The sequence below is a fragment of the Mobula birostris genome, chromosome 29 (genome assembly GCF_030028105.1).
Source record: "Mobula birostris isolate sMobBir1 chromosome 29, sMobBir1.hap1, whole genome shotgun sequence".
NCBI lineage: Eukaryota > Metazoa > Chordata > Chondrichthyes > Myliobatiformes > Myliobatidae > Mobula > Mobula birostris.
Window position 1 is genome coordinate 11,067,256 of NC_092398.1, and position 21,607 is coordinate 11,088,862.

General features: G+C 40.8%; 1 protein-coding gene across 1 annotated transcript in view; it reads right to left on the bottom strand.

Moving 5' to 3' along the window:
- Window positions 1-18,174, bottom strand: part of rlf (RLF zinc finger) — a 71,659-nt gene extending 53,485 nt beyond the window's left edge. Inside the window, exon 1 of the mRNA XM_072246891.1 lies at window positions 18,003-18,174. Coding sequence (XP_072102992.1) covers window positions 18,003-18,131 — 129 coding nt within the window. The 5' untranslated portion in view covers window positions 18,132-18,174. The remainder of the gene's footprint in view (window positions 1-18,002) is intronic.
- Window positions 18,175-21,607: the final 3,433 nt, after the last annotated feature.

Genomic DNA, 21,607 nt, shown 5'->3' on the forward strand with positions numbered 1-21,607 from the left:
TACCTTCTCAAAAGGCTTGCCCTTTTTACAACATATAAGAACAGGTCATTTGGCATACAACGGTGTACCAAACCAGCTAAAAGGCAAATCAGAAACACCCAAACACTAATCCCTCCTACCTACACAATGCCCAAATACCCCCATTTTCCATACATCCACGTGTGTATCCAAACGTCTCTTAAAGGCTTCTAATGTATTTTGTTCTACCACCATACCAGGTAGCGCATTCCAGGCATCAACTACTCTGCGTAAGAAATATATCACTCACATCCTCCTTTGACCCTATCCCCTCTCACCTTCAGTGCATGCCCTCAGGTATTAGACCTGATAAACAGATACTCTCTGTCCACTCCATCTATGCCTGCAGGTCTTGTAAACCTTTACCAGATCTCCCCCTCAGTCTCTGGCACTACAGAGAAAACTACCCAAGTTTACACAGTCTCTCGTGATAGCACATGCACGCTAAACCACACAGCATCCTGGTAAACCTCTTCTGCACCTTCTCCAAAGCCTCAACATCCTTCCCTATGGTGGGGCGACCAGAACAGTGCGCAACACTCTAGATGGGGCCTAACCAGAGTTTTTCCTGAAGGGCAGTGCTAAGTATCAGCCTAATAGTTGAACTGCAACCTAAATAGTCTTCCAGTATTGCATTTTGTTTTCAAGTCTTGTATACACTTACCCTCATTGAAACATGTTTCATCATAGAAAATAACACACCAAGAAAAAAAACTAACTTTCTTTGAAGGGTAATCCACTGCATTTATTATATAGGTATCCACTGTCACAATGTGAAAGGGCTAAAAGCACTGCCATTGTGGTGTGGTTGTATTAAAGAACGACTGACCTTGAGTTTCAATGCCAAGATGACAGCTTTATACTTAATTACATGAAGTAATGCAACTCACAAAGCTACTGGATTGTCATAGAAACCCAGCTTGTTCAATGTCCTTCATGGACAGAAAACAATCAGCACTACAAGGATGGTACTGTCTCTGACTTCAGACCCACTGATCAGTTGCACCCATTCAACTGTTCAGTTCAAGGGCAATCAGGTTTGGACATCAAAAACCCAACATCAGCAACTTCATTCTGTGCAATGTAGTTGAAATGAAGTGTTTTAATGGTGGTGATGTACCTGTCAACAAAACATTTTAGAAATAGCACAACATAATATGAACATTCTCATTTCAAATAAAAGGACAGAATTCACGACCTGATTGCTAGTACTATAAAAAGCATCAAGCGGTACATTCTGGCAGCATTGCTACAATTATTGACAGTTGCAAGAAAAAGTTTGTGAAGCCTTTGCAATTACTGGTTTTCTGCATTAATTACTCATAAGTATGGTCTGGTCTTCATCTAAGTCTCAATAACAGACAAAAACAATCTGCCTAAAGTAATAACACACAAACAATTGTACTTCTCGTCAATACTGAGTACACCATTTAAACAATCACAGTCTAGGTTCAAAAAAAGTATGTGAACCTCCACGGTAATGCCTTCCACAAAAGCTATTTGGAATCAGGTGTTCCAATCAATGAGATGAGATTGGAGGTATGGGTTGTAGAAGTACCTTGCCCTATAAAAGGAGACATACAAAGTCAGGTTACTGAAAGAGCCTGATCTTCTCCGAAAGATCCATTTATGTGTACCATGCCTCAATCAAAACAACTTTCAGAGGGTCTTAGAATTGTAAAGATGAATGAAGCTGGAAAAAGGCTACAAAAGCATTTCTAAAGACCTGAGTGTCCATTAGTCCACAGAAAAAAAAACCAATTGTCTACAAATGAAGGAAATTCAGTACTCTTGCTACTTTCCTTAGGAGTGGGCGTCCTGCAAAGATCAGACCAAGAGCACAACGTGCAATGCCAAAGGAGGTGAAAAAAAGACCCATGGGTGACAGCAAAAGAACTGCAGAGATCTCTAGAACTTGCTGAAGTCTCTGTTCATGTGTCCATTGTAAGAAAAACACTGAACAACAGTGCTAATAGGACATCGTGGAGGAAATCACTGCTCTCCAAAAAAAATATTGCTGTACATCTCAAGTTTGTAAAAAGACACTTCTGAGACAATGTTCTGTGGACAGATGAGACAAAACTGAACTTTTTGGCAGAAATGCATGCTGTGTTTGGAGGAAAAAGGCTCTGTACACTTACACCAAAACCTCATCCCAACTGTGAAGCATGGTGGACGGAGCATCATGGTTTGGGGCACCTTTCTGCCTCAGGGCCTGGACAGCTTGCAATCTTTGAGGGAACAATTAACTTAATATCGTGTCATTATGTTTTACAGGAGAATGTCATAGTTGCGATCTGTCACCTGAAGCTGAATAGAAGCTGGATGATGCAACAAGACATTGATCCAAAACACAAGAGTAAATCAACAACAGAATAGTCAAAAAGAAGAAAATTGTGTTTTGGAATGGCCAAGTCAGAGTCCAGATCTTAACCCAATTGAGGTGCCATGGCATGACCTGAAGAAGGTTGTTCAAGCAAGGTATCCTATAAATATTGATGAACTGAGACAGTTTTGTATGGAGGAATGATCTGAAATTGTGCTAGTCTGATCAGCAGCTACAGGAAATGTTTGGTGGAGGTTACTGCTGCTAAAGGAGGTTCTACCAGTTATTAAATACAAGGGTTCACATACTTTCTCCAGTTGGACTGTGAATGATTAAACAATGTATTGTTAGTTTAAATAAGAACATAAGAAATAGGAGCAGGAGTAGGCCATCCCGCCCATCAAGCCTGCCCCGCCATTCAATAAGATCATTGCTGATCTGTCCGTAAACTCAGCTCCATCTACCTCCCTTTTCCCCATAACCCTTAATTCCCTTACTATGAAAAAACCGATCTAACTGTTTCTTAAAAATATTTAGTGAAGAAGCCTCAACTGCTTCCCTGGGCAGAGAATTCCACAGATTCACCACTCCCTGGGAAAAACAGTTTCTCGTCAACTCTGCCCTAAATCTTCTCCCTGAATCTTGAGGCAATGTCCCCTAGTTCTAGTATTGTCTATTATTGTGACTTCAATGAAGATCAGACCACATTTTATGAGTGGTTAATGTAGAAAACCAGGTAATTGCAAAGGGCTTACAAACTTTTTTCTTGCAACGGTAGGTGGCCCCTGTTTTACAATAGTTCAATAATGGGACTTTATCCAAAAAAAATTACAAATGACGACCAAAAAAAAACAAAATTTATTCATTCAACCCACATTTTCTTGACATGTGTAGATTCCATGAATGCAAACTCCCACACCTTTTCCCTCCTCCAGTAATGTAGGGGTTGCATGCATATTTAATTTTCTAGCCATTGTCTAACTTCACAAACATTTAAATCTACAGTCTAACTTTAGAGTTATAGAAAAGTACAGCATAGAAACAGGCCCTTCTAGTCTTTGCTGAACCACTTAAACTGTCTACTCCCATCGACTTGTATCCGAACCATAGCTCTCCATACCTCCACTATCCATGTACCTATCCAAACTTATATTAAAGGCTGAAATCAGGCTCGCATGCACCACTTGCGTTGGCAGCTTGTTCCACACTCTCACGTCCCTCTGAGTGAAGAAGTTTCCCCTCATGTCCCCCTAAAACTTTTCAACTTGTGATTCTCCATATTCAACCTTCCATACCAGTTGCATACTTCAAGTACAAAAGTATATGGAAAGGTTCAAATTCTATTTAAATTGGTCCTATTAAGATACTAACAGAAGTTCAGAAAATTACCTTCCCTCCTTCTCTAAAAAGCAAAACCTTGTAAAACTCTACAGCAATTATGCAGTGATGGAAAACTCAACATGGGCATCTTAGCCACAATTTAATGGATTATTCATCATCAAGAATACAGTTTTGATATATCAGGGAAAGATAAAAAGCCCATACAAGATCTATTCTCTTATTGCAGAAGACTGAACACAATACACATTCTCCATAAGGATCAACAAAAGATTACAAACAAAATTGCACTGTCAACAAATAACTTGCTTATCCATGCAATTCAGCAAAATTTTATAAATTCAAAAATGTTGCACAGTATACAAGAATCCTTGAGAATCCTTTCACATTATATGTTAATGATTTGGGTGACAGAACTGATGGCCTACTGGCCAACTTTTCAAATTTTTACAGATATACCATGGAGAGCTAAGGCGCTGGACTAGCGATCTGAAGGTCACGAGTTCGAGCCCCAGCCGAGGCAGCGTGTTGTGTCCTGGAGCAAGGCACTTTAACACACACTGCTCCAGTCCACCCAGCTGAAAATGGGTACCGGCAAAATGCTGGGGGTTAACCTCATGACAGACTGGTGTCCTACCTGTGGGGGGGGGGAGAGAAGAGTCTCGTACTCTCAGTCGCTTCACGCCATGGAAACCGGCATAAGCATCGGACCGATGAGCCTATAAGGCTCGGGTCAGACTTTAACTTTAACTGACCATGGAGAGCATTCTAACTGGCTGTATCGCCATCTGGTATGGGAGAAAGGGGGCTACTGCACAGGATCAAAATAAGCAGCAGAAAGTTGTAAAGCTTAGTCAGCTCCATCATACTAGCCTCCGTAGTATCAAGGACATCTTCAAGGAACAATACCTCAAAAGGTCATGTCTTGCTCACATTGCTACCATCAGGAAGGAGGTACTGAAGGCACACACTCAACAATTCAGTAACAGTTTCTTCCCTTGTCAATCCAATTTCTGAATGGACACTGAACCCATGAACACAACCTCACGACTTTTCATTATATTTCTATTTTTGATATACACACACACACACACACACACACACACACACACACACACACACAGTGCCTATACAAAGTATTCACTGCCCTTGGAACTTTTCATTTTTTGTTTTAGAACAACAAATCGCAGTGGATTTAATGTGGCTTTAATATGGATCAACAGAAAAAGACTCTTTCATGGCAAAGTGAAAACAGATCTCTATAAGGTGATCTAAATTAATTACAAATATTAAACACAAAATAATTGACTGCTCACTCCCTTCAGGTCATTATTCAGTAGATGCACCTTTAGCAGCAATTACAACCTTGGGTCTGTGTGGATAGGTTTCTATCAGCTTTGCACATCTGGACACTGCAATTTTTCCCATCCTTCTTTACAAAACTGCTCAAGTTCTGTCAGATTGCATGAGGACCGTGAATGAACAGCCCTTTTCAAGTCCAGCCACAAATCCTCAATTAGATGGAGGTCTGGACTCTAACGTGGCCACTCCAGTATATTAACTTTGTTGTTTGTAAGCCATTCCTGTGTAGAATGGCTTTATGCTTGGTGTCACTGTTGTGCTGGAAAACGAATCTTTTCCCAAGTTGCAGTTTTCTTGAGGAATGCATCAGGTTTCCCTCCAGAATTTCCCTGTATTTTTCTGCACTCGTTTTAAGCCTTTCAGATTTACAGCTGCATCATATTATTTCCATTTCTTGATGATCGACTTAACTGTACTCCATGGCATATTCAGTGACTTGGAGATTTTCTTGTATCCATCTCCTGACTTGTGCTTTTCAATATCCTTTTCATGGAGTTGCTTGGAGTGTTCTTTTGTCTTCATAGTGTAAGTTTTGCCAGAATACGGACTCACCAGCAGTTGGACCTTCCAGATACTGGTGTATTTTTATTACAATCAATTGAAATAACTTGACTGCACATAGGTCTCCAAAAACAGATCTCCATTTAACTAATTATGTGACTTATAAAACCAATTGGCTGCACCAATGATGATTTGGCATGTCATTTTAAAGGGGGGGGGAAGGTTGAATATTTATGCATTTTTTTAGTGTTTTATATATGTAATTCATTTAGATCACTTTGTAGAGATCTGTTTTCACTTTGACACACACAAAAACATAATTATAATTCACAATTGTTTCTATTACAATGTACTGCTACCACAAAGACAGCAAATTTCACAACATAAGCCAGTGACATTAAACCAGATTCTGACCTTTGCAGACAATACAAAGCTAAGTGGAGGGGCAAGCATTGGAAAGGGTCCAAACGAAGTTTACAAGAATGATCCTGGAAATGAAAGGGTTAAAGTATGATTGATGATTCTGGTCTGTACTCACTGGAGTTCAAAATAGTAAGGGAAGATTTTACTGAAATCTACCTGTTGTGAATTTAATATTTGAGTAATACTTGAGTAATATTGTAAATATGTTAAGCATTCTTAAATAATTCATTACGGGTTATACATAAAAATACTTAAATTGCATACATCATCACGCCACATGACACATATTTGCCTCTATTTAAGTAAATAGAAAGTTAAACTCTTATTTTAGACTCCTTTGTTTTCCTTTGAATGAAAACATATAAAACATAACTGCCAAAGATTGAAAGGCTTGGATAAGTGGACATGAGAGGATGTTCTCAATCGTGGGAGAGTCTAGGGCACAGCCTCAGAATATGATTTCCCTTTAGAATAGAGCTGAGGAGGAACTTCTTTAGCCAAAGGGTGGTGTGGATTTCATTGCTACAGATGGCTGTGGTGGCCCAGTCATTACGTATACTTAGTGATAGTTGATAAATTCTTGTGTAGTAAGGACATCCAAAGGTTACGGGGAGCAAGCATGAAAATGGGGTTGAGAAGGACAATAAAGCAGCTCTGATCAAATGGCTGAGAAGACTCAATGAGCCAAATGCCCTAATACTGTCCTTGTGTCTATGGTCAATATATTTCAATCCCATGGCATACACACCTGAAATCATTGCAACTAATAAATCTAACACACTTCAGTGTGGTATTTCGAAGAGTGATATTGCCAATACTCCAGAGTTCAATTGTACACATTCTAGTTTTAGCAAATTCACAATAACCTGCGTTTTTGGAACAACACCTTCAGATGGGAATTAAAACTTGGAATCAAACTCCAGTCACAATTAGTAATTATATTTAAAAATTGTTTATGCCAACCAATTTACTGAGTGTTAAGCAGACTTATTGCTTTGACTAATTTGCAGTATAAGCCAGAGTAGTTTTTAAACCCAAGTTGTCTGCAGACATTTCTCATAAAACACTGAACAATTCAAAGTCACTTATCTCCAAATTAGTGAGACTCTTGCACAAGCATAGAAATCAGAGAAATTGTGAAGGACAGACTTAATTTCAGCAAGTCCTCCTTGGTGACCTCACATTTATATCTGGCCCTGCAGCAAATACTATGGGGAAATTAATCCTATTTCTTTGCTTCTGCAAAGGACTTCTGCCCTCCCCATCCCAAAATATTAAATCTAAAATCATCAACTCTAAACCCTCAACCTACCTCGACAGCAAACTCCTCTTTCAGCAACAACTGCCAGAGGAGAGGAATTGTTGACATTTCAGATCGAAATCCTGCATCAGGACAACCTCTTCCAGAACTCTATCACTACTGCCTTTTAAGCAACATAGATTTCACCTGAGTGATGGTAAACAGAACCTTGAGCAACTTCAAACTCTTTCTTTGAAACTAAGTCTCTTCACCTTTAAAGCATCAGATTTTTTTTCACTCAACCTCCAATGTCTCTCTATCCAAGGCTATAAGCATTTCATCATTTTTGTCATACCAGAGGCACGGTTCTAGCAGACCTGGAATTCCTGCAAAAGCTTGATGAATAATAGCATCCTTCAATTAACTAAAGCAATATAAACAACACCAAACTGGGTTTGGAACAACAGATACCTCCAGTATGGTGAATGGATCAGTCAGAATTCCATTACCAGGCTGGCATGACTTTTTAAAAATTGCAATGATCCACATAACAGGCTTCTAAAGAATAAATTATTGGGGAATTCAAGATAGCATCAGGGATACAGATATGAAATTGACAAATGCTTAAAGACATTAATGAAGCAGAAGAGGGAAGAAAGCGCAGAGTGTAGATCACCATGATGGTGGGATTTCCACTGTTAACAATTAATATTACTAATTCTGTAAATCTCGAAGTATCTAAAAGCAATTTCCAAATATATCTCAGTGAGGATAGGGCAGTGGATCTATAAAATGACTTTGATACATTTAAAAAACAGAGGCTTGACTGTGAAATTCCTTCTTCACAAAGGAAGCTAACATGACTAGCAGCAAAATAGCAAAGGATGAGCACAATATGTCCAGCTTCTTCAAACCAAAAATCAATGGATATAATTGTGAATAATCCATCTAGTTAAAACAGAAACTCTACTTCAATAGCTCAGGTTAAATAAATCAAGTCCATATTTGAGTCCAGGTCCTGTCATCAAGATAGTAAACAGGATTTCAATTCCAGAAGTACTGAAAATAGCTGGAATGAATGAACTTCAGTGCCAGGTTCAAAAGTTCAATGTTCAAAGTAAATTTATTGCCAAAATACATTTATGTCAAAGTTCAAAGCTTATTTATTGTCAAAATACAATTTATGTCAAAGTTCAAAGTCAATTTATTATCAAAATACATATGTGTCAAAGTTTAAAGTACACACATGTCACCATATAGAATCCTGTGATTCATTTTCTTGCAGGCATAGTCAATCCATAGAACAACCATAACAGAATCAATGAAAGACCACACCAACTTGGGCACTCAACCTGTCTGTAAAAGACAACACACTGTGCAAATATAAAAAGAAATAATAAACAACAAATAGAGGACATGTGGTGAAGAGTCCTTGAAAGCGAGTCCATAGGTTGTGGGAACATTTCAATGATGGAGCGAGTAAAGTTGTGTGAATTTATCTATCCCCTTTTGTTCAAGAACCCGATAGTAGAGGGGTAGTAACTGTTCTTGAACCAGGTGCTGTGAGACCATATACAATCCCAAGATTCATTTTCTTATGGGCATACAGTACAGTGCAATACATAATACAAACTATAAAGTATAATAAATTAGTGCAGAAAGGAGAAAAAATAGTGAGGTAGAGTATACGGGTTCATTGTTAATCAGAAATCTGACAGCAGAGGGGAAGAAGCTGTTCCTGAAAAGTTGAGTGTGTGTCTTCAGGCTCCTGTACCTTTTCCTTAATAGTAGCAATGAGAAGAAATCCTGTCATCTTGAGGCATTGCCTTTTGAAGGAGTCCTGTCTATGCTGTGAATCTTCCATACCAGACATCGATGCAACCAGTTAGAATGTTCTACACAGTACATCTAAGAAATTTGCGAGCATCTCTGGTGACATACCAGATCCCCTCAAAATCAAATAAAGTATAGTGGCAGTCGTGCGAAATTGGATCATCATGTTGAGCCCAGGATAGATCAGAGATGCTGATATCCAGGAAGCTGAAATTGCTCATCCTTTCCACTGCTGATCTTTCAATGTGTGTTCCCTAAACCTCCCCTTCCTGAAGTCCTCAATCAATTATTTGGTCTTACTGATGTTGAGTTCAAGTTTACTGTTGCGACACCATTTAACCAGCTGATCTATCTTGCTCCTGTAGGCCTTCTTGTCACCATCTGATATTCTGCCAACAATAGATGTGTTATTGGCAAATTTATAGATGTCATTTGAGCTGTGTCCAGCCACACAACCTTGGGTGTAGAGAAGCGAGCAGGGGGCCAAGCATGCATCTTTGAGGTGCGCTAGGGTTGATTGTCAGCGAGGAGGAGATATTATTTCCAATCCGCACTGACTGGATTCTCAGTGAGAAAGTCAAGTATCCAGCTGCAGATACAGGTAGCTTATTGATTAGAACTACAGGTATAATTGTGTTGAAATCTGAGCTGTAGTCAATAAACAGCTTTAAGTATTACTATGTCCAGTGATCCAAGACTGAGTGGAACACCAGTGAGATTGCATCCATTGTAGATCTAATGTGACGATGGACAAGTTGCAGCAGATCCAAATCCTTGCTTAGGCAAGAGTTGATTCTAGCTGTGGCCAAGTTCTCACAGCATTTCACAGTAGGTGTGAGTGCCACTGGGTGATAGTCTCACCCAGCTCACACTCTTCTTCTTGGGCACTGGTACAATTGAAGGAGGTGGGAACCTCTGACTGCAGCAGTGAAAGATTGAAGAGATCTTTGAAGACTCCCTCCAATTGGTTAGCACAGGTTTCAAAGTCTTACCAGTCACAACATCAGGGCCCGATGCCTTGCGAGGGTCTACCCCTTTTAAAAGATAATCTGACGGTAGCCTCCGAGACAGATAGATCACAGGGTTTCCAAATGCTGCAGGGATTCACACAGGTTGAGTTTTATCCTCCCTTTCAAGCATGCATAAAAGTTCATCTAAGAGTGAAACATCACAGACATTCATGATATTAGGTTTTGCTTTGTAGGAAGTAATAATGGCCTGCAATCCCTGCCAGAGCTGACATGCATCCAATTCCGTTTCTAACCTCAATCAGAATTGTTTTTTCGCTCTTAAAGTAGCTTTCCGTAAGTCATAGCTGGACTTCTTGTATAGTTCTGGATCACAGGTCTTGAATGCCACAGATTGAGCCCTCAGCAAACTGAATCACCTGGTTTATCCATGGCTTTTGGTTTGGGAACATCTGGTAAGTTCTCAAAAGCACACACAAGTTTTGATGAAGTCGGTGACATCTGTGGCGTATTCATTCAGAATTGAAGATGAATCCCTGAATATTGCCCAATCTACTGACTCAAAGCAGTCCTGTAAGTACTTCCGTTTTCTTAAAGGGAACTGCACTCACAAATTGAGTCTGCTGTCCAAGGTTCGCTGATCTTCAGTATCAATAGATTTTTTTAAAAAACATCTTAAAACGATGCTGCTTACTGAAGTAACCATGGCTGTGACTGAGGATTTCAACTGTAATCCTAAACAGAAATATCCGATGATTCCCATTGGAGCTGCACATAATGAGTCACCACTTAATGGAGGTATCTTACCAGACAATGAGGAGAAACAGAGCATGCTTATTCTTTATAGCCTTGAAAAGATGTGATAAGCAGCAAAGACGTTCAAAATTAACACGATTGAAAAAAGGAATATTTGGAGCAATGTTCCAAGAAAAAGCCTAACTATTTTATTAAGGCAGTGGATAAAATGAGTTTAAAAAAAAGCTGCTGCCGACCAGTCTTTATTTAAAGTGGACTTCTGTGCAAAGACATAGAAACACATTATGTAATCCTTTGTTAGGAGAATTTTAAAAAACACGTATTGTCCTAGATGACTGATGAGTTCATATGCCTTTCTCCTCTGCCAGGAAACAAGTACAACATTGACTAACAGATCAAAATACGCTATGGATCAATGTTCGTTATGGTGTCCACGTGTAAAATCTACATTTTCAATTCAATTGCAGAGAATGACCACATGGAAAAAAGACTGGTTGGTTGTGAGAGTGAGTTAGTTCCTAGCGCATCAATCTAAAGAGTAGAGGAGTAAATGTACAGTGTTAATTAATATCCTTGCAATAGATGGCTAAGTCCAACTTTTTGACAATTTCGCATCAAATGAAGGAAGTGGACCCTAACACCTACCTGAAACCCTCAATAGTTTCACCTGCATTGCTTTAATCTACTAACGTATTTCACAGGGATATTACCAAACAAAATTTGACATTCAAAGGAATATGACATTCAAATGAAATTATTAAAGAAATAAGCAGACGGGTCTGGGAAAGGAAGTCCACAGGACCTTGACAGCTTATGCAGTGGCTACAAATGGTGGAGAACTTAAAAGAAGGGAGAAAAAAAAAATCAGGAAGATGATAAATGTCCAGAGTTGGAGAAGCATAATACCACGGAGCTAGAGATTGTAAAGGGCATTTGAAAATAAGGTTAACTTAAAATGATTGTTTAACCAGGAGCTAAAGGAAGTTTAGGGGTAACAAGTGACCATCACCCAGGACGTGCCTTGTTCTCATTGCTACCATCAGGGAGGAGGCACACAAGTCTGAAGAAACAAACTCAATGATTCAGGAACAACTCCTTCCCCTCTGCCATCTGATTTCTGAATGGACATTGAACCCAGGAACACCACCTCACTACCTTATTTCCATTTTTGCACTACTTATTTTATTTATATATATATATAACCCGCGAGTTACAGTAGATATACTGTTTTCTCTATTATATATTGCAATGTACTGCTGACACAAAGACAACAAATTTCACAACATATGCCTGTGATGTTAAACCTGATTCTGATTAGTTCTTTCAAACAAAAGCACCCGCAGTTTGGTTGATCCATTTCAGGGGCAGGATGAATTTGGCCAGGTAAGAACGTAATAGATCTGTGAAGGCTGGGTGTACAATGTTAAAAGGGGATTTCACATCCAATAATGCTCACTAAAGACAGGCAATACTAGAGGGATAGAAATTGACTGTTTGTGTACTAGCAAGGCAGTGCAGTCTGCAGTTCAATGCAAGGTCAAACTTGACACCACCATGCAAACTATTTGGTCTCAAGCTGTTGTCAGCAAGTCAGTAGCTTGGATACATTTTTGGAGGGAAGATAGATACTAGTTGTTGGAAAAATAATCCGGCAATTCAGTATGTAAGATAGCAGAGAGGTGGGTGCCATTAGTGTGCTTACAGAAGATGTTACCCTTTTGGACACTGGAGCTGAAGATATGCCACAAGGCTGAACGTTGGAAAAAAAAAAGTTGTGTCACAAAGAACCCATTCAGTATTTCAATGTCTGCACTTGACATCCCACAACTAATCATTTTCACATAACCACACCAATTACATTCTGGCAATTAAATGACAAACACCATGTCTTCCCACGAGAGACCCCATACACACGTTCAGTGAACTCTTACCCGAAGAGTAGTACAGTAAAAATTATCTTCCATTTGGAAAGCTATGTTTTTTAAACCTAGTCCAATGAATACTACTTCAAGATGCAATCGCAACTGCAAAATGTAATTTGTGCTTTTATACGTAATGTTTTTTGTGTTATTAGAAAAGGCTTTAATGCCAATCTTCCTTCATCTGTCCTGAACAGTTACCCTGACTATATTTCCTTTTCTAGCATGTACATCACATTCTGTTCCAAACAAAGCATAGATTTCCAATTTCTATCAATGCTTTAAAATTTCAAAGCAAAAGAAATAACCCAATGCTTTTACTGGCATTTTGATATGAAATAGGTTAAGTCTGCACCAGTTTGAGGGTTGGCATCACTCCCATGGCATTGCAGTAGCAAAATTCATTTGTGTGCTGCCTCCAACACAGAATAATGATACCATCTAACAACAGACACCTGGACACAATAAAATGAATTCAACGATCAGAAACATTCAGTCAATGGGGAAAAGCTTTGAACGGAGTCATAAAAGAATAGAATAGAGAGGGATTTTGTAGCAGGTAATTCCCAATCCTGCGACCAAGGAAGCGGAATGTACTGTAGCCACGTGTGAAGCAAATAAAACCAAGGAAGCAGAACAGGTCATAAGAGAATTTAATTCTTGTGTGATTATAGTAACAACACACACACAGACAAAATGCTGGAGGAACTCAGCAAGTCAGAAAAAATAAACAGTTGATGTTTTGGGCCGAGACCCTTCTTCAGGAAATATTATGGAGTATGGAAATAAGGTATGGGATGGGAGATGGGGAAAGATCAACAAGGCAAGCAATGAAATAGTGGAGTCCAACCATAACAAACATCCAGGGTGAGAGCTGCAGAGAATATTATAAGGAGGCAGTTTTGGTGGCAGATTTTGATAAAAGTTCACTTCGCAGTTGTGAACGGTGTTGGCTAGTCTGAGTTGGTAGAATGGACCACAATGAGAACAAAGTTGAGACTATTTTGGAAACTGAAGAGAATGGCTTCGATCTTCCAAACACTTGACAGTCACACTGGGTGGAAAACCAAGAGCAAGTAAAGGTGGCAGTAAGGTTTGACATGAGGTGCATCAGATATTGTGATATCTAGATATTGTCTGTGAAATACAATAACAATCCAAGGTGCTCAGTGAATCTGGTGTGTTTGTTTTTCAACCAAGCATGACAAACCAATGACCAAACAAATCTGCACTGTTTGAACATCTAATACTCAACACCTTTCTGCCCGACTCCCTCTCCAATTCACCAGGAACCATGACAACCAATGTGACATCAGACAACAATTTGTCACACATTTCCAAGCAACCTCAAAGGAAACACCAACATAAATTATGCAGGCAACTGCACTATCCCTCACGAACAACCTTTGGAAAAATAGATATTGGAATATGGGAAATCATTCTGAAATAAACCATGCTTTGTGATGAAATCAATTATTCAACCAAAACTTTTATCTGATTGGGACTACAGCATTCAAATACCAATGTTTAATTTCAAAGAGCATGGACAGCAAGTTTATTAGTGCTGTATTATAGTTAGTTATTGTTGCCTGATCTCATTTCTCATAGCACAACAACCGGGTTTGTCCTACCTTAAAGATACTGTAAAGGCACCAAATTACTCAAAAACTTTAGGTTGAAATTATTCTACAAAACAAAAGGTTCAAATACACACAAAAATTCTGGAGGAACTCAGCAGGCCAGGCAGAATCTATGGAAAACAGTTGATGTTTCAATCTGAGGCTCTTCATCAAGACAGGAAAAGAGAGACGAGAAGTCAGAGTAAGAAGTTTGGGGGGGGGAGAGGGTAGTAGAGGAAGAAGTACAAGGTAGTAGGTGACAGGTGAAACCGGGAGAAGGAAAGGGATAAAGAGCTCAGAAGGCGGATGGTGAAAGAGATAAAGGGCCGGAGAAGGGGGAATCTGATAGGAGAGGACAGAAGGCCATGGAAAAAGAGAAGGGGAAGGAACACCAGAGGGAGGTGATAGGCAGGTAAGGAGGTAAGGTGAAGAGGGAAATGGGAAAGGGGAATGGTGAAGGAGATGGTGGGTGTGGGGTGGGCAATTACCCAAGTTTGAGAAATCAATATTCATGCCATCAGGTTGGAGGCTACCCAGACAGGATATAAGCTGCTGCTCTTCCACCCTGAGGGTGAAGCATCCCTTTCATTGCTTGCAAACAGCTGCAACCTTATCATGTATTTATTTGTAATAAAGTTCAATATACAACCTGAAACTATAAAAAATTGTGAAATTTCTTTGAGAAAGGTAACATTACAGAATAGGAAACAATAATGGATAAAATATGTGTTAAATACAGTTGAAGCATTAACTAAATGTGAAACATAGAAAATAGGTGCAGGAGTAGGCCATTCGGCCCTTCGAGCCTGCACCGCCATTCAGTATGATCATGGTTGATCATTCAACTCAGAACCCTGTACCAGCATTCCCCCCATACCCCCTGATCCCTTTAGCCACAAGGGCCATATCTAACTCCCTCTTAAATATAGCCAATGAACTGTTTCCTGTGGCAGAGAATTCCACAGATTCACCACTCTCTGCGTGAAGAAGTTCTTCCTCATCTCGGTCCTAAAAGGCTTCCCCTTTATCCTCAAACTGTGACCCCTCGTTCTGGACTTCCCCAACATCGGGAACAATCTTCCTGCATCTAGCCTGTCCAATCCCTTTTGAATTTTATACGTTTCAATAAGATCCCCCCCTCAATCTTCTAAATTCCAACGAGTATAAGCCTAGCCGATCCAGTCTTTCATCATATGCAAGTCCTGCCATCCCAGGAATCAATCTGGTGAACCTTCTTTGTACTCCCTCTATGGCAAGAATGTCTTTCCTCAGATTAGGGGACCAAAACTGCACACAATACTCCAGGTGTGGTCTCACCAAGGCCTTGTACAACTGCAGTAGTACCTCCCTGCTCCTGTACTCCAATCTTCTTGCTATGAATGCCAGCATACCATTCGCCTTTTTCACCGCCTGCTGTACCCGCACCCCCACTTTCATTGACTGGTGTATGACACCCAGGTCTCGTTGCACCTCCCCTTTTCCTAATCGGTGAACTAAATTAATTCATTACATGATCAAGTACTGTTGAATACCACAAAATAATGACTAATCTACAACATTCTGTATATTTTTTTTAAATCACAGACCAAATAAGATCCTAAGTGAAGCTCCCCTGAGATCTCACTGAACCCATATCCCAGAGCAGAGGGCCCAAAGACTCCATGGAATTTTTAAAACAAAATGGATTACATAAGTTAAGCTATTTGGAGTTGAATAGTATTTGCAAGGTTTTTAAAATATGCAAAATAAGACATACATAATGTCACATTATGCACTATATGACATTCCAAAAGCTGAACTATATAGAGGGACCAGAAGTGGTGAGTGAGTAATTTCAAGTTCCAGGGTCTCTGAGGATCTAACCTGGACCCAACATATCATTGCAGCTACAAAGATGGCACAACAGTGACTATATTTCATAAGGAGTTTGAGAAGATTGGGTATGTCTCCAAAAACACTTGAAGTTTTCTACAAATGCACCACAGAGAGCATTCTAACTGGCTGCACCACTATCCGGTATGGGGTGGGGGGGCTACTGCACAGGATCAAAATAAGCTGCAGAAAGTTGTAAAGTTGTCAGCTCCATCTTGGGTACTAGCCTCCATAGTACCCACGACATCTTCAAGGAGCAATGCCTCAAAAGGCAGTGTCTTTCATTACGTACCCTCATCACCCAAGTCATGCCCTGTTCTCATTGTCACAATCAGGAAGGAGGTACACACTCAACGATTCAGGATCAGCTTCTGCCCCTCTGCCATCTGATTTCCAAATGGACACTGAACCCATGAATGAACACTACCTCACGTTTTTTTAATTTCTATTTTTGCACTATTTATTTAATTTAAATATTTAATATATACTGACTGTAATTCAGTTTTTTCTCTATTATCATATATTGCATTGTGTCACTGTCGCAAAGTCAACAAATTTCACGACACATGCCGGTGATATTAAACCTGATTCTGATTAAAGTATCACTACCCTAATATTCAATCATTGCATAAACAGCTACTGCACTGGTGGAATGCTTTATCCTTGCTAAAGAAGCAGTACTACTAATCACCTTTGCATTTCTACCAAAGAACAATTAAGATCAATGAGGAAGGATGTGGCTTCTACCAAGCTGAATTCAATATCAGATCTATACTTAATATTCAAACTTAAGCACACTTAAACTTCCATTAGCAGGAAACATGACAATCCATTGAAATTACAAAGCAAAGAAAAATTGTACTGAAAATGCAGATCATCAGGTAAGTATTTTTTTAATCTATTTTTTAAAAAATTACAAGAGGTATAAAATGTCACAATTGTATTTTCTTTTAATAAGAAATCTTAAGGTTATTTTGAGAGGTTTCACAAGGTCTTACAACACTTCCAAATTAAACAAGCAACATACAAAATCGCACAACCATTATCCCCACAGAATATCAACAAACTACTGCAGCTTTGAATTTTCAAGAAAGCTTTATATATAAAAAAAATACTTAATTCACCAAAAGTTCAATTATACAGAAGCAAAACAAAATCCACTGAAATTAAAACAGATATTTGCAGACGCCTAAAACACTATCAATTGCCGACCTAAACAGATAGCAGTCTGAGAAAAGGGATCAGTCGCTGCAGCAAATCTACCAAGTATTTTCACAATTCCTGCAATATTAAAATATTACACTTGGAATACTACACAAGGAAAACATTCTATATAATCGAGTATTTCATTCTAGTGGTGAAAGAGGACCAATGTAAAAATCTAGCTGCTTGTTTTTCACCCTGTTATCCTCTGATTGCTTAGGCTATTGTTCAGTACAGAGGCAACACTGGGCAAGGAGGAGGAGGAGGGGGGTGGTGGAATAAAACACGTTTAACTATTTAGTACTCGAGAGCTAAGCACAGCAAACAAGCGCTGACTTAACGGTTAACTTTTGCAGCGCGATGTTTTCGTGCAGATTATAGTTTGCAAAAAGCAGGATCGGAAATGGCGAGGGACGGGAACGAGGGAGGGCTGTTGCTGCGGACTGGCGGCTGAGGATTGGAAGGCCGAGGGCCGGGATACGGACAGTAAGGAGCAGCGAGGACAGGAGGCCCCCCTCCACCACACCACATCCCCTCCTCCTCGGAGCCGAGCCTCTGTGCAACCCCCTCCGACCACCCTCTCCCCCTTCCCCACCCACGCCCACCCTGCGAGCCGCCGCTCACCTCGCAGAAGCGCTGGCAGTAGTGCGCAGAGGACTCCTGGGACACGCCGCGCCTCCGCAGCTCGCCGTGGAGGAGCCGCAGCCGCTCGGTTAAGGGCTCGGGGGCCTGCTCGCTCTCTCCGTCCGCCATCTTCGCTCTCCACTGTTGCGCGTAGACACTGCTCACGTGACCAGCCCGCCTCACCTCTCCTCTCTCTCCACCCCCCCAACCCGCCGAACGGAAGGATGCGTCTCCGTGACGTCATCGATCCCGTTCGGCTCCGCCCCCACGCCCCCTATGACGTCACAATACCCCTCAGCGAACCTGGGTGACTCCCCTCAGGGTCAGACCCGGTGCACGTTTGTCAAGGGCAGAATTCCACTTGTAATTAAAACTTCAAATGCCGCCAATTCTCTGCAGGAGAACTTGCCTTTACATACCACCTACAACCTGAGGCTACATCGATTGGAATTAGAACTTAAAAAGCCGCAATTTCTTTTTTTTGCAAAATCCATGGGCGAGCATAGCACCCTCAACCTTAGGCTGCATCAATTTATATAAGAATTTGTTTTTGCAAAATCTGGGGAAGAGTCTTCGTTTCGGGCTGAGACCCTTCATCAGGACTGGAAATTAAGCGGGAAGACGCCAGAATAAAAAGGTGGCGGAAGGGGAAGGAGGCCAAGTTAGAAAGTGGTAGGTGAAGGGTGCGGAAGGTCAAGGGCTGGAGAAGAAGAGATCTGACAGGAGAAGAGAGTGGACAATAGGGTGGGGGGACTCGGGGAGGTGAAGGGCAGGTGAGAGGACGTAAAAGGTCAGAGTGGGGAATAGAAGAGGGATGGGGGACATTGTTTTACAGGAAGGAGAAATTGATATTCATGCCATCAGGTCAGAGGCTACCCAGACGGAATATAACGTGTTGCTCCTCCAGTCGGAGGGTAGCCTCATCTTGGCACAAGACGAAGCCATGGACTGACACGTCGAAACGGGAATTGGAATTAAATCAGAATTAAGGCAGCTTTAAACTTACTGGGCATTAATGCAATGATTGACCTCTACCTGGCTTGGCACCAAAATGCAATCACACGTCAGTATGTCTACTTTTTTAAAAGGTTTGGCATGTCTCTGAACACTCTAACAAATGTCTTCAGACGTACTGTTGAACGTCTCTGCTTGGACAAATGCGTGAGAATGCAAGAAGCTGCTGAGTAGCGAACTTGGCCCTGTACATCACCTCTCCCCATCATTGGTAGTATCTTGGGGGATTTGGTAAGAAGTAGATTATTAAACTGGTAAGAATGTTGCTCAGATTTACAGGGTTGCTGCCAGGACTCAAGAGCCTGAGTTATAGGGAGACATAGGGCAGGCTGGGACTGTACATGAGGCGTCCAGACATAAACAAAAAATCAGGAAGCACGCTTCTTTTTTCCTGAGGAAATAGGAAACCAGAGGGTATAAGTCTAAGGTAAATGGTGCAAGTGCCCAGATTTCCAGCATCTGCAGATTTTCTCTTGTTTAAGAATTTAATGGGACCGGAGACGCAACTTCTTCATACAAAGGGCTGTTGCATTTATGGAGTGAGTTGCTAGAGGAAGCGACTGAGGCAGATACGATAAATAACATTTAGATAAGTAGATGGATAGGAGGCAGACAGAACTAGTTAGTGGGCACTGTAGTTAGCACAGCCGAGTTGGGCCAAAGGACCTGTTTCCATCCTGTATTGCGTCCTGATGCTAAGAAGCAATGCCTCAAAAAGGTGGCGTCCATCATTAGGAACCCTATCACCCAGGACATGCCCTCTTCTCATTGCTACCAACTGGAAGGAGATACAGAAGCCTGAAGGCACAGACTCAATGATTCAGGAACAGCTTCTTCCCCTCTGCCATCCGATTTCTGAATGGCCATTGAACCCATGAATACTACTTGACTAATTTTATTTCTATTTATCTTCTATTATAAGACAAAGGAGCAGAAGTCGGCCATTCAGCCCATCGAGTCTGCTCCACCATTTTATCATGAGCTGATCCATTCTCCCATTTAGTCCCACTCCCCCGCCTTCTCACCATAACCTTTGATGCTCTGGCTACTCAGATACCTATCAATCTCTGCCTGAAATACACCCAATGACTTGGCCTCCACTGCCGCCTGTGGCAGTATCGTATTGTACTGCTGCCACAAAGTTAACAAATTTCACCACATAGGCTGATGATATTAAACCTGATTCTGATATATGATCTGTTTCTTGGTGAAGTTGATCAGGTGATCGGGGATGTACAGTTAGGTTACTGCACTAGTAATCCAACTGCCAAGACCTAAGACCCAAGACCCAGAAGCACAAGTTCAAATCTCATCCATGTAAAAACCTATCCTATCAGTGACAAGGCAATGTACAGCCACTAATTACTGCAATAGTTCAATGAATATCAGAGAATGCATACAGTATACAAACTGAAATTCTTATTCTTCACAGACATCAATGAAACACAGAAAAAAAATGACAGGAAAATATTAGAACCCGAAAGCCCTCCTCCCTTCTCCCATGCACAAGCACCAGCAAAAGCATCAACCCTCCCCTACTTACTCCAGTGAAAACATCAGCTGCCATGCAGAGAACTGCAGACCCCCCAGAGAAACCATGATCTAGAGTCCATCAAAAGCTCCTCCTCAACCCAACACTTCGACATCCCACTGGCTCCCTCTCTCTCCTTAACGAGGGAGAGAGAGGTATCACTCCTGCCTCAACAATAAAGCCACTTGCTCCAACCAACTTGATCTTTTTGCTTTCTGAATTACTGTAACGGTTGTCTTTTCACTACAGATGAAACCAAAATATGAGGTTAAAGACAAGGAATCAATTACACCACCTTGCCTTTCCAATTATCCCTTGTCCTCACAGCCCACCTCACTCTAAAACCACAAGTCCTGATGGACAATGCCAGTGGAGATGAACTTGCTATCTCCCATAGCGTTACTTTTAGTGGGCGTTGCAGGAGATGGAATGTACCCTTCACAATGAGAAAGACAAACCTCTACCAAAGGGATGTGAAAATTATTTTGGAAGAAATCATCTCAGACAAAGCTGTTGTATGATTGGTCCCTAGAGAACTATATGTGGCTATACCATCCACTAAATGTACTGTAGGAGCTATGCATCAATTCACTATCTGCATTGTATTATGTTGTGCGTTTATTATGTTTATTAAGGTAACTAGTCACATGAGTGGGGGCGTGGTCAAAGTGAAGGGAATAAGTCACATATTCAGGCTTTGTTTGTCACAGTTTGTCACTTGGGACTGGTGGATGTCATATCTTTTGCTGATCGCTCAATTACGCTTAGATTACACTTGGGTACAATTAAGCTTCATCACTTCAAGATTGTATGTTTGCTCATTGCTAATTAGCTGGCCGATGGTGTAGTGATATGCGCACCGGACTTCGAGGAGAGTGGAACCCAGTTCGAATCCGGCCGTCTGCTTGCATGCTTTCTATCCATGCTGGGTTGAGCGTTGAGCTAGCAACTTGGCCTCATAAAAAAAACAGGCAAATGCTGAAGAAGCGGCAAAGTTTGCTGCCCGATGCACCGCAGTGCGTGGAAATGAACAATGAGTTGCTAATAAAGGATTCAACTT